Source organism: Vigna unguiculata, chromosome 10 (genome assembly GCF_037176805.1).
Source record: "Vigna unguiculata cultivar grain cowpea cultivar isolate G323 ecotype 2 chromosome 10, ASM3717680v1, whole genome shotgun sequence".
NCBI classification, from domain to species: domain Eukaryota; kingdom Viridiplantae; phylum Streptophyta; class Magnoliopsida; order Fabales; family Fabaceae; genus Vigna; species Vigna unguiculata.
In genome coordinates, this window is record NC_140801.1 from 53,189,408 (window position 1) to 53,202,874 (window position 13,467).

The 13,467-nt window shown below is 33.6% G+C and overlaps 1 protein-coding gene across 3 annotated transcripts; it reads left to right on the forward strand.

Annotated features, from left to right (window-relative positions):
• Positions 1-1,927: 1,927 nt before the first annotated feature.
• LOC114167138 (Tetratricopeptide repeat (TPR)-like superfamily protein) lies at positions 1,928-13,187 on the forward strand. Of its 3 annotated transcripts, XM_028052114.2 has the most exons (24): positions 1,928-2,054; positions 2,320-2,401; positions 2,527-2,591; positions 2,773-2,865; positions 2,998-3,070; positions 5,133-5,462; positions 5,572-5,636; positions 5,725-5,856; positions 6,093-6,134; positions 6,219-6,740; positions 6,822-6,976; positions 7,200-7,707; positions 8,236-8,298; positions 8,391-8,492; positions 8,741-9,058; positions 9,134-9,226; positions 9,320-9,421; positions 9,519-9,623; positions 9,926-10,059; positions 10,149-10,332; positions 10,416-10,547; positions 10,690-10,802; positions 10,891-10,966; positions 11,323-13,187. In XM_028052114.2, the coding sequence occupies exons 2-24, from the start codon at positions 2,332-2,334 to the stop codon at positions 12,934-12,936; spliced, it is 5,091 nt and encodes a 1,696-aa protein (XP_027907915.2). In that variant the 5' UTR covers positions 1,928-2,054; positions 2,320-2,331; the 3' UTR covers positions 12,937-13,187. The 3 variants fall into 3 exon arrangements, with proteins under 3 accessions (XP_027907915.2, XP_027907914.2, XP_027907913.2); XM_028052113.2 differs by lacking the exon at positions 1,928-2,054 and having other exon boundaries at positions 2,106-2,401; positions 2,524-2,591; XM_028052112.2 differs by lacking the exon at positions 1,928-2,054 and having other exon boundaries at positions 2,106-2,401.
• Positions 13,188-13,467: the final 280 nt, after the last annotated feature.

Below are 13,467 nucleotides of genomic sequence, written 5' to 3' on the forward strand. Positions count from 1 at the left end.
CCAAACAAAAATGTTAAGATTGATCTAACGATGCTTTAACAAATATCAGTATGAATAAATAAACTAAAACATAAACATTAAATAATTGTTAAGACAATAAAATGTATTAAACCTTCTACAAATTTAAAATCTAATCAAAGAGTAACACTTGTAGGAATTTTTTTTTTTTATACAACCTAAATCACTAACAAAATATTACTGACAGTAATTATAAAAGTCAAAACAAAATAATCAAGGTTTTATTTAAAAAATTGCTAACCAATCCATTGGATTGTACATATTTGCATTGCAGAATGGTATCTACAAATATTCGATTCCTCGAAGAAGTTTACTTTATATTTTGTCAATTATTTTGACTCCAATAATTATTCAAATATATATATTTAGATAAACTCTAGTCGTTGAAATCAATTCGCAACTAATTATTTAATTGTTCATATCGTGTTTATATATTTGAAGGGACCACGTTTTGTATAATATTTTGTCGTTTTTTTTTTTCAATTTTTAATTTGGACGGTTATCATTAAGTCAAATGGAGTGTAATTACTCTTAGCCTAGGTAATCACGTTTGAAAAGATTGATCAACTTAATGACCCAAAGTTACATCATTTTCATGCACCAACATTTTTGAAGCTTGTGCTTACTTTATTAGTTTGACATGCTTTTTAGCAAGGAACGGAGTTAATGAAAATTAATGAGTATTAATTATATTATGCAGAATATTTGTAGTCATTGAAAGCATACATCAGATGATTTTTTTGAGTACAAATTTTTTTATTGATTTTTTATATTATTATCTGTTGGGTATTAAAAATAGATTGTATTGATATTTTAAATATCTTTTAATATATTTTAAAACGTTAAAATTAATAGTAGTCAGTGTATTATGAAAATACAGTAAAAAAAAAACAACACGTAAAAAATCAGCATAGAATTCAAATAACCAGCATAGAATTCAAATTTGTTTCTTTCATATAATAAGAAGTATCTTTGTTATATAATTAATATATATGGATATAAATATTATAAATTATCTTAGAGTAATAATAATAATAATAAATGCAAATAATTTATTGCAAAAGTAATATTAATGTAAATCCTTCTTAATATTTAATCCATGATCTTAAACAACATAATCAAGACAATGAAATATTTTCAGTTCTACAAATGTTGAACAAGAGTAAAAAAAATAATATTTATTATTAAACATACTGTAAAAATTGATGCATTTTATAAATGATTAATAAAAAACACTCAATACTTTTTAATTAGTAGTTTTAAGCCCATAGGAACTACGAACTACATTGAATTTTCTTGATTTTGACAACTACGAACTACATTGAATTTTCTTGATTTTGACAAAATATTTGTGAACTACTTTGATTTTTATTGCACAAAATAAATACATTTGTTTACAAGTATATATTGACATGTTTCAACATAAAAGAAAAGTGATTTTCCAAGTTTTTATATATTAATCTGTTATTTTCTTTGTAAAATAATTCATTAGCATGTAAGATCAAAATAAACAGAAAGTAACTCTTTTAGTATTTGCAAATTGCAGCCATATTTTTCCCTGCCATAGAGATAAAGAAAAAAAAATGATTTAAAATTGCAAGTGATGGACTAAATAGTGAATACAATAGGTAGCAACCAATGAGAAGATGACAAGGTTGGTGCATGAGGTTCAATAATACACACACTGTCAAAAGTTGATTACATGATGGGAGATGGACGGTGTGTGATGACTCTGCACAGGAGCATCAATTGAAGATGCAAACATGTGATAAAACAAAATGAACTCGCCACACGGCAGAGCGCCACGTGGCAGGCAATCAACGGCCAGTTTTGTCTGCACTGGCCATTTTGTCTTTTGCCTGGGCTCAAGTGCATGCCCACCTCAAACTTTGTTATAAGACATTTGCATTGAGATTCACATCACATGGTTCCACAAAAAACACAAAGAGAGAGAGAAAGAGAAAAAAAAAAAAAAAAGAAGATATCAAGTTATTAGCAACAAGGAGAGGCTACAATTGCTCTCAAATCCTCAAAAGGTTAAAATTCCATCACCCTTATCCTATCCTCTTCAACCCAAATTACAATATATCACTCACTTCTTCAAAACTTATGTTTCTTTCTTCTCACACTCTTTTCTCCACACTCTTCATTCTTCTTCTTCTTTATCAATCTTTATAACACCTTTTTTAGTATAAAATCTCCTTTTACCACCCAAAGTTTTGGATTGCTGATGAGTTTTCCAAACTAGTGCTCTCAACTTTCTATGCAAAAAAAAAAAATTACCTTTTGTGTGTGTGGCAGTGTGCAGAAAAAATGCCTCCAAGATCAGGAAAAGGGAAATCAAATAAAGCAAAAGCAGAGAAGAAGAAAAAGGAAGAGAAAGGTGTTGTTTTTTGTGAACATCACCAGATTAGTGAGTGTATATATATATATTGGTGTAGATAATGGAACTGAAAAACTTTTCTGCAATGTCTGTTTGTTGTTGTTGTGTGTTTTCATTTTCAGCAGCAGCAGCACCTTCTCTTGTTGACATCAATGTGGTGACTCCATATGATACCCAAATTCTCTTGAAGGTATGTATATTATTTCACATTCTGAATCAGTTGTGTGTCAATTGAAGGGTTTAAAATTTCATTTTGTAGTTGTGTATCATTGAAGGTTTTGTGTATTATTGGAGAATTTAGATTCTCGTTGTGTGTCATTTGACGAGTTTTACATTTCGCTAACGATTTGTGTGATGAAAATTTGCGAAAGGGTATCTCGACTGATAAGATACTCGATGTGAGGAAACTATTGGCTGTGAAGGTGGAGACATGCCATTTCACAAACTATTCTTTATCTCATGAGGTTGGCATTTAAATATTTTTGAAATTATTTATTTATTTATTTATTGAGTTAATATTTTATATTCCTGTGTGAAAAACCCTTCTCAATCTTTATTTATATTTGTCTCACACATATACTCTGTTCCTTCCTTAGGGTAAAGGTCATAAATTAAATGACAGAGTGGAAATTGTTACCCTAAAGCCATGTCTTCTGAGAATGGTTGAAGGTAGGTGTACTCAACAACAACATGTTTCCCATTCATTATCAACTACAAATTGTGTCTCATGTGCTTCTGCATTTAGTTTAGTCTACCATTTCTGGCTATTTTTGTTCACCACTTTAATCTACTTTCTTCTTTTTTAAGAAGAGGGTAATGAGTTTAATCAGAATTTGCACTGAAATTTCATTTATTTTTTAATTAAGACTCATCGAATGGCTGAAGGGGTAATTGCAAATTTCCATAATGGTGTTGAGTTGGGAGTTGTGAACTGGTTTTGCCATTAAGTTTTTAATCAATGCTTTTAATTTTTTTTTATTTTTTGGCATTTTTTTTTTACCAATGAAGTTACATGCAAGGATGAACCGGTCAGAATTTTTTATTGTTTATTTATGTTATCTTCTACTATCAGAGTTTCCAAAATATATTAATATTAAAATATAAAAAAAATAATATCTTTTAAAACATTGTCTACTATATTGTATTTTATTATATTTTACGAGGACAATATCCGAAACATAGAGAATCTCGTGATTAACAAGATTTTTTTTTTTTCTTTTCAAATATTGTGACACAAAGATATTTTAAATGGTAATAACAACATGCTCTTGTTATGTTAAACTTCTTGTATTTTAATGTTAAAGTCTTTGTTCAAAGTTTGAATGTACACTAATGTCAAAAGTTCTTGTTTGAAAAAACTTATTACATTGGTTTTTATAAAGATTTTGTGCTTTATAAATCTCATTGCTTTAATTTTTTTTTCTTTATATTGGGTTCTATAAAGAGAAATTGTTTTATTTTCCTTTAGATACTTAGTTTTTTTCATCTCCTATTTGGCTTAGTTACATGTGGAGGAATTTCACCTAACATTAGAGCATTAGAGGAGACATTGCTCTATAGAATACAACATCTTTTAATACTTCTTAAAACATAGTAGTTTACAACAAATAATGGAATATTTTTTGTGGGCTCCAACTATTTGAAAAAAAAAATAGTGGTTTTTAATGTTCAAATGTACTAATTTTTAAGTGTGCCCTTTATTGAAAAATTAATAAATCATCTAGGAGTAAGTGAAAAACCTTCCAATGTGGTTTTATTTTTAATTTTTATTTTCAAAATGGTTATTTATATTTATGGTGTTTCTTTAAAGCAATGCATACAAAGAAAGAAAAAATCTATTCACTTATTTTGGTATTTGAAAAATACTTTGTTGTCCTTTTCACAAGAGTGAAAATCTATTTTTTGTGTGATACACGTTAATGCTTCGCCCAATATTGTTGTTGCCATTTATTCAAGTTGCATTTCGGTGGAAAACCAAACCCCACTTTTCCTACACCATCGCCATCTCATAATAGCTTCGTGTTGGAATTTAATATATACCAAAATAATTGTATTTTTCTTTTTTATAAATATAAGAGAAAATTAAAAAGAACAATTAAATTTTTAAAGCTATGTTGAAACCAACATGTGATACTAACGTTTTCTGTACGCCCCTTTTTCGATCTTTTCAAATAATTCAAAATTCAAGTATTATTGAAAAATTATTTATGCATCGATAACAGATTTTTTTTAAGTTAAGAATTACCAGTAATTAATTATGGGGTAAAATGATTGTACAATAATTAAAAATAATCATGTGAAAATCATGTGTTTTGTTTTGCCGCATGTTTATTTTATTCTCTCTCAAAATATCAGTGTCACGAAACTCACCGGTATGATTTCACGTGTCACTGTTCATTTCAATTATTTATACTTGCAGAATGAAATTCTTCGATTAATTATTTATTTAATCATTACGCTATTTTTTTTAATCCTTATATTTTAAGTAAATATGTTTTAGTTCTTATATAAACGCTTTTCATTCTAAGTTTTATTCTCTATCATTACAAAATAAAGGTTTTAAAATATAAAAGGTTTTTCCATTTCTAAGAAACTCTGAAGTCGTAATGAATGAAAAAATAATAATGTCGTAGTTTTTGTAGTGAGTTTTTAATAATAAGAAAATCACTGTAAATGATTATTTAAACTTATTTATTATTTATATATTTATTTGTTTGTGTCACTGTGTCAGAGGATTACACTGAGGAGGCCCAAGCAGTTGCGCACGTGCGGAGGGTCTTGGATATTGTGGCATGCACAACAAGGTTCGGTAGGCCCAAACGGAGTTTACCAAGCCCAGAATCGAGGCCCAAGAAAAACGGGAAGGCCCAACACCAGAACAAGACGAGTTTGAGCCCACCTGAAACACCGAATGGGGAATCCCGGGTCGGGTCACCATCGTCGGAGGCGCCACCGTCGGCGATCTCCGACAATGTGGGGATGAAGGCCATTCACCCGACGCCGAAGCTCTCAGATTTCTACGAGTTCTTCTCCTTGTCTCACCTCTCTCCCCCCATTTTACGTGGGTACCTCTTTCTCTTCACTTTCATTTCTGTTGAACAAACTCATGGGAAAATCACAAGCTGAACAATAATTTAATGGAATTTTTTTTTTTTTTTTGGGTTTTGCAGAATTGAAGAGATGTGAAGTGAAGGATGAAGATGATAGGCGCAAAGGGGATTACTTTCAGCTTCAGGTTTTGGCCTTTTCCTTTGTTACTGATGCATGTTGCATGATGTTATGTGTATCTGACGTGAGAAAATGTTGTTGGTGCGTGAATGAAGGTTAAAATATGCAATGGGAAGGTAATAGAAGTGGTTGTTTCAGAGAAAGGGTTTTACACTGTGGGGAAGCAGTCTCTGCACAGCCACACCTTGGTTGATCTTCTGCAACAGCTCAGCCGAGCCTTTGCTAATGTATGTTTCTCTTTCTTCTTATTCCCAACTTCTTTGCTTTCCCTTTTAGGTTCTTAACTCATTCTATAATATATAAATGGCTATAAACTCTATCTACTGAAGTTGTTCATATTTTGTGCTTTTATTTACATATCTTTCATGTGAAGATATCAGAAAAATAGATATAAGAATCTGATTTTTCTTCAGGGAGTTTGATGTTTTAACTAGCTTTCTAACAAATGACTTGATGAATGTAGGCATATGAATCGTTGATGAAAGCCTTTTTGGAACGTAATAAGGTACACTTTTCATCAAATTAATGAAACTGATTATTATTTGCCTTTCTTTTGAAAACATCTTTCTCTAACAGCATGTTTCTTCAGTTTGGAAATCTTCCATATGGATTCCGAGCAAATACATGGCTTGTCCCTCCATCTGTAGCCGAGTCTCCTTCAAGCTTTCCTTCATTGCCCGCGGAGGATGAAAACTGGGGTGGTAATGGTGGTGGCCAAGGAAGAAATGGCGAATTCGATCTTAGACCATGGGCAACGGATTTTGCAATATTGGCTTCTCTTCCTTGCAAAACTGAGGAGGAGAGAGTAGTCAGGGATAGAAAAGCATTTCTTCTTCACAATCAATTTGTTGATACCTCAATATTTAAGGCTGTTGCAGCTATCCAGCACATCATGGAATCCAACAAAAACATGAAGAATGAATTGAATTCTTCTCCAGGTGCTGTTCTGCATGAAGATCAAATGGGAGACTTGTCCATTACAGTCAAACGTGACATCCAGGATGGAAATAAAAAGCATGATTCTTTGCAAGTTGAATCCATCGTGCAAAAGGAGGATGTTCAGAAGAATTTAATCAAAGGATTGACAGCTGATGAAAGTGTAATTGTTCATGTAAGTGTCAATAACCTGTCCCTCAAGGGTATAGATGAATTGTGATTGTTCATTTTTTTATTTGCTCTTTGTTGAGTACAGGATACTTCTTCCTTGACTGTCGTTGTTGTACACCACTGTGGATATACTGCAACAGTGAAGGTTGTGGGTAATGTGAACATGAGGAAGCCCAAAGTTCGAGACATTGAGATAGACGATCAGCCAGATGGTGGGGCAAATGCTCTCAACATCAACAGGTTTTGAACGATAAACTTTTATGCAAATGTTAACTGTGGATGGATGGTCTGGAAATGGTAGCACTTTTAGGTTGCATATTATGTCAGGCAACATTTGTGTTATCTTTCTCTATTGGTTAATTAGATCCATTTCAATGCAAGCATTGTCACCCATAGAGATTGATCATAATAGCAAATTTATGATGATGTCTGACAAAGTGACACATTTTTGTGATCTATGCAGTTTGAGGCTACTGCTTCACAAGTCTGGATCTGATTCATTAGAAGTGAATGTATCATCCCCATCAATTTCGGATGACGAAGATGCTTCTAAAAGCCTTGTTCGAAAGGTTATTCAAGAAGGCATAGAGAAAATAAAGGAGGAGCCAAGTGTTTCAGAAAGGTCTATTAGATGGGAACTTGGTTCCTGTTGGATGCAGCATTTGCAAAAACAGGAAACTTCAACTGATAACAGTTCCAAAAACAAAGAAGATGGAAATGACGTTGAGCAAGCTGTTAAAGGTCTTGGAAAGCAATTTAAATTTTTGAAGAAAAGAGAGAAGAAATCAAATAATGTAGACGGTGCAGATTCTATAGAGCAAAATGACTCTAGACCCGGAGATGTGAGTGACAATGCTGATAAAGTTGAGCCGAACAGTGATGACTTGAGTAACTCTAATGAATTAGAGAAACTACTTTCTGAAGAAACATTTTTGCGACTCAAAGAATCTGGAACTGGTCTTCACACGAAGGTTTGTGGCGTATTTTGATGTTTGTGTGCTTCATTTTGGTGTATTCTCATGTTGATACTTTTTTTTGCTTTTTCTATTTGCAACTTTAATGATCAACTTGTTGATACTTTCATGAAGGTTTTGTCTGTATAAGAGTTTCACAAATTTGAGAAGTTTTATAAGTTTAAGAACAACATATTAAGGGGGAGAATTTTGAATAATCTGTTGTGAAAGTGGTTATTGAAAATTGAATGCTTAGTAGAGGTCTTTTAAGAGTATTTAATGGTATATTTTTTGAAGAAATTAAGTTCATTAAATGTTAGACACCAACATCACCTCTGGAATGCGATCTACATTTCTTTTTTGAAAATTTTCTAGTACTTTTCTTACATCTTTTGTGACTGTCATTTTCCAATTTTATTACTTTGTCTGTATTTAGTTTGTTTTAGGTATTATTTATGCTGCTATTTTTATGATAATGAATCTTTCATTATCTTTCTTGTACATGTAACTGTATTAATCATTTCAATTTGTTTCTTCTTGCAACAGTCAGTGGATGAGCTAATCAGCATGGCACACAAGTTTTATGATGAAGTTGCCTTGCCAAAGCTGGTAACATTACATTTTTCAAAGGACTTTACATTCGTTTGAATAACACAAAGGTTGTAGTCAATAATTAAGAACGTAATGTATCAATTTTTTAGGCTATGGACTTTGGATCACTTGAACTTTCTCCTGTGGATGGGCGAACACTGACTGACTTTATGCATTTAAGAGGCTTAAAGATGCGATCTTTGGGTCAAGTGGTGAGAATACTTTTCTCTATTTCTAAGCTTCCTGTAGATATTGGCTAGCTGAGGATTAATTTTCTGGATGTAGTATGTGTAATGTTCTTCCAATCTCTAGAGCCTTTTTTTGAACAGTGTTCAAATATTACCACTATTCTACTGCTTGATAGCTGCTATTGTAATCTAGATATACCTTTCTGGTTTAAGTAGTTTTGGTTATATTATATGGTTTGCTTTTTTTGGTTCTAATTTCATGTGTGAATCAGGTTAAACTTGCTGAGAATCTTCCTCACATACAATCCCTTTGTATTCATGAGATGATTACTCGAGCTTTCAAGCATCAACTTAAAGCAGTTATTGCCTCTGTTGACAATGTAGCCGATCTATCAGCAGCCATTGCATCAACACTAAATTTCTTACTTGGTGGGAGTCGAACAGAAGATAATGATCAAAGTTTGAATGATGATCATAATCTCAAAATTCAATGGCTTCGAACGTTTTTGTCCAAAAGATTTGGGTGGACACTGAATGATGAATTTCAACATTTGAGGAAGCTGTCAATTCTCAGAGGGCTATGTCACAAGGTATCGGCATTTTGTGTTCTTATTCTATTTGTCATACAAGAAGTTTTTATTAATTGCCCTAGTTTTTGTTTTCAGGTTGGATTGGAATTATTCCCCAGAGATTATGACATGGAGTTTAGTAAACCCTTTGGGAAAAATGATATTATCAGCTTGGTTCCTGTTTGCAAGGTGAGGTCATGTTTATGTAACAGTATCTAGATCTATTTTATGTGTAAATGTATAATTTATTGAACCATTTACAAAGAAGATCATTTTTCACAGCATGTAGGGTGCTCCTCAATTGATGGACGCAATTTGTTGGAGGCTTCAAAAATTGCTCTTGATAAAGGAAAGCTTGAGGATGCTGTAAATTATGGAACAAAGGTACAAATCACTTTCTTCGGCGTCTGCATGATACATCCTTTTTAAAGTTTACTAGTTATAAATATGGCAGTGTTTTGACAATACTATCATATTGCAGGCATTGGCTAAAATGATGGTTGTTTGTGGACCCTATCATAGAAATACTGCAAGTGCATATAGTCTTCTAGCTGTGGTTCTCTACCACACAGGAGATTTTAACCAGGTAACAATAATTCAGTTTTGTCTAAGCTATAGTAGAAATCTGAAATTTTTATCTGTAATTTTTCTTGATACATAGTTTAAGCTAAGATAGTCGGAGAAAATATTGTTTCTTTTGTCCTAAGCTACTAGGGGAAAGAGATGAAAGAAAGAGAAAAGGGGAAAGCATGTTAAAGACTTTCTGAACCTAAATATGATAGTGAATCAACACATTTTAGTGAGGACCTGTGTAGTATCTTTAACTCTTTATGTAGTGATTGGTAAAAGATTTGGAACAAATATCAACTTTTATTATTCTTTATTTAGGCCACCATTTATCAGCAAAAGGCCTTGGATATAAATGAGAGGGAGCTTGGTCTTGACCACCCTGACACTATGAAAAGCTACGGGGATCTTTCTGTTTTCTATTATCGTTTGCAACACATTGAGCTGGCTCTGAAGTAAGTTAAACTTTATTGAGTTCCTTGGATGCTTATATTTTTCTGCTTGATATTCTGAAATTACTATTTAATCATGTCCCTTTTCACAGGTATGTTAATCGTGCTCTATTCCTTCTTCACTTTACATGTGGGCTGTCTCATCCAAACACAGCTGCAACATATATAAATGTGGCTATGATGGAAGAGGGCATGGGAAATGTTCATGTGGCACTGAGATACTTGCATGAAGCTCTTAAATGCAACAAAAGATTGTTAGGAGCAGATCATATACAGGTCTCTCTCTCTCTTTCCATCCCTCCTTTTTCTCCCTTCCCCTATAGATGGAAGTGTTTTATACAGAAGTTTTCATGTTATAGACTGCTGCTAGCTACCACGCCATAGCTATAGCTCTTTCATTGATGGATGCATTTTCTCTGAGTGTGCAACATGAGCAAACTACACTAAAGATACTTCAAGCAAAGCTTGGATCAGAAGACCTTCGTACACAGGTATTTTCCTTTTCTGATGGTATTACTAGTATAAGCGAAAGAGTACCTATCTAGGATTGAACTAAGGATTAACAAATTATGGGGTTTGATAGTTGATTTTTTCTAATCTTAACAATTTTCTTTAAACAAATCCCCAATGCAGGATGCTGCGGCATGGCTTGAGTATTTTGAATCAAAAGCCATAGAGCAGCAGGAAGCAGCTAAAAATGGAACTCCAAAGCCTGATGCATCCATTGCAAGTAAAGGTCACCTTAGGTACTAACATGGTATCCCCATTTACCGTGTTTTAAACAGGTTATATTTCAAGGTACACATACATATGTATTTAAGCCTTTTCTTGCAGTGTGTCAGATCTCTTGGATTTTATCAGTCCTGATCCGAAAAGAAATGATGCACAGAGAAAACAGAGGCGTGCAAAGGTGGGTAAAATTTTTTCTAGATGATGGCTTGCTTGTAACCAATGCCTCTCTTGATATGCTATATTGTAACTTATGATTTTTCTCTTGATTAAATACCTTGAGTTCCGGTTCCATTGACCACGTGCCTTTCATCAAGTACTTCCCTTAAGGGAAGACTATATTCCAAAGATTTTGGAAGTTTTATCCTTTATTAAAGTCAAGTTTGAACGGCATGCAACATATTACATTTTTTTGGAGTTAGCTTATAGTTTTAGGTGAAGTGCTAGAATAGTCTAATTTCAAATTAGAAGTACTTTTGACAACACTTTAGAACATTTACCATATTTTATATTTCACATATCGCTTTTATTTCTCAGTTGCTCCCAGCAAGTGATAACAGTCAAGAACCTGAAGATGCAGTAGCTGAGGAGAGCATTGTTTTTTATGACTCAAGAGATGCTCCAAGCATGGTAGAAGAGAATATAGAAGAAACCAATGACACACGTGATTCTCAAATACCAAAAGAAAATGGTGATTTCACTAGTTACAGGCCAGTGACAAGTGAAGTTGTTTATGAGGCATCATCAGATGAGGGTTGGCAAGAAGCAAATTCAAAAGGGCGATCAGGAAATGCTGCTAACCGCAAGTTCGGCCACAAAAAGCGACCTCTTCTATCAAAGCTCAGCATCAATGGTTCTAATAATTACATTTACAGGGAAAGCAGTTCTAGGAATGAGATTACTTCACCACCACAAAGAGGAGTTCCTAGAGCAGTTTCAGACATGTCATCTCCGTCTAGACAACCAAAAGCTCGAAACATAGCTTTGACCGAGGATTCTGTCAATTATCCAACAAAAAATTCTGTGTCAAAAATTTCATCTCCAGCATCTCTAAGTTCCTTGGCTTCAAAGTCTATATCTTACAAAGAAGTAGCTCTGGCTCCACCAGGTACAGTTTTAAAGCCACTGTTGGAAAAGGCTGAGATGGAGAAGATTAATGCTGAAGATGAGACATGCAGCAGTCTACCTGTGACATCAACCAACGAAGGTACGTGCCGAAGTTCCATAGTTAATGCAGTTTCTGAGCATGATGAAACAGAGGAAACTCAAGAAATTGAACCTCAACAAGAAAATTCTGCATTGGAAGCTGAGAAGGTTTCCCTTGCTTCTTCTGATCAGGAAAAACCTACAGAAACAAATGGCAGTAAGCTTTCAGCTGCGGCCAAACCTTTCAATCCAGGAATGTTGTCCATGTCTCACCATTTAAATTCAGGTTCCTTCACTAGCGTGTATGATACAGATGTTAGTCAAGGCATGCATGTGGAGCCAGTGTTTCCCCCTGCTGTTGCCAGGGTCCCTTGTGGACCTAGATCACCTCTATATTACAGAACCAACTATACTTTCCGCATGAAACATGGTTTTAGTAAAAGCCAAACACCTACCGGAGAAAGAACCGGATTTGGATCTCCAAGAATAATGAATCCTCATGCGCCTGAGTTTGTTCCCAGAAGTGCTTCTCAGATAGAAACCAATGATTCTAATTCAAATGTTTCTGATGACATGGCAGAAAAAAATGAAAATTTTGCTGAAATCAAGGCAAGTCCCACAAAAAACAGTATTTCTGAATCCGAGAAGTCCGAGATAGCAAGGCAGATATTGCTCAGTTTTTTAGTGAAATCTGTCAAGGAAAATATTGATTCTGTGGATGAATCTAACAACAGTGAAGGAAAAGTTGGGAAGTTTGAAAATTGTGATGATGAAGTAGCTAAAGACAGTGCTGTCATAAACATTATGTATGGAAATGAAGAAAAGAGTAAGGCAGTGCCTCATTCCAGTGATAGTGATGAGCAAGAGACATTAGGTGTTAGTGAAAAAAAGAATGGTGATGAAGGGTTCATAGTTGTCTCAAAGAGGAGGAAAAACAGGCAGAAGATCACAAATGGAGTCACAGAATTGTACAACCAACAGTCCATTTGTGCATCAGTTCGTTAAATAGAGTTGAGTTGAATAACCAATATGGCTTCTCCATCTGAGTGTTTGTCTGGCCAAAAGCTCTGGACATCATATTGTTTATAGTATATAACTTAATGGCCTAGAATTTTGGTCACTCAATTCATTTTTGTTTTCTGTCAATATAATAAGTCCCTTCTGGATTTGTTTATTTTCTATATAATAAGTTTTGTTCTGAAACTTAAGAAATTGTTTAATCAATAAAAATGCTGATTAGCAACATGATTTCAGTACTGATGTTGATTCTGTTGCCGGAATAATTTCATTTCACATTTGGACTTGAACATAGTTTCTTGCTCTTTTTTCTTCTTAGCTGAACTTAAGTGCATTGTTTTATTTTCATGGGCTTTTTTGTCAAGCTAATAGGGCCTAGTTTCTACCATGCATGGATTTCGCCATACATGAGCAGCACAAAGTTGTGTGAATTGAATTATGAGTTACGTATGTTTTTAGTTCCTGAACTTAGACCTAACCTAAACTTAGATGAGAAACTAGAATTTGTTCCTCTCTTAA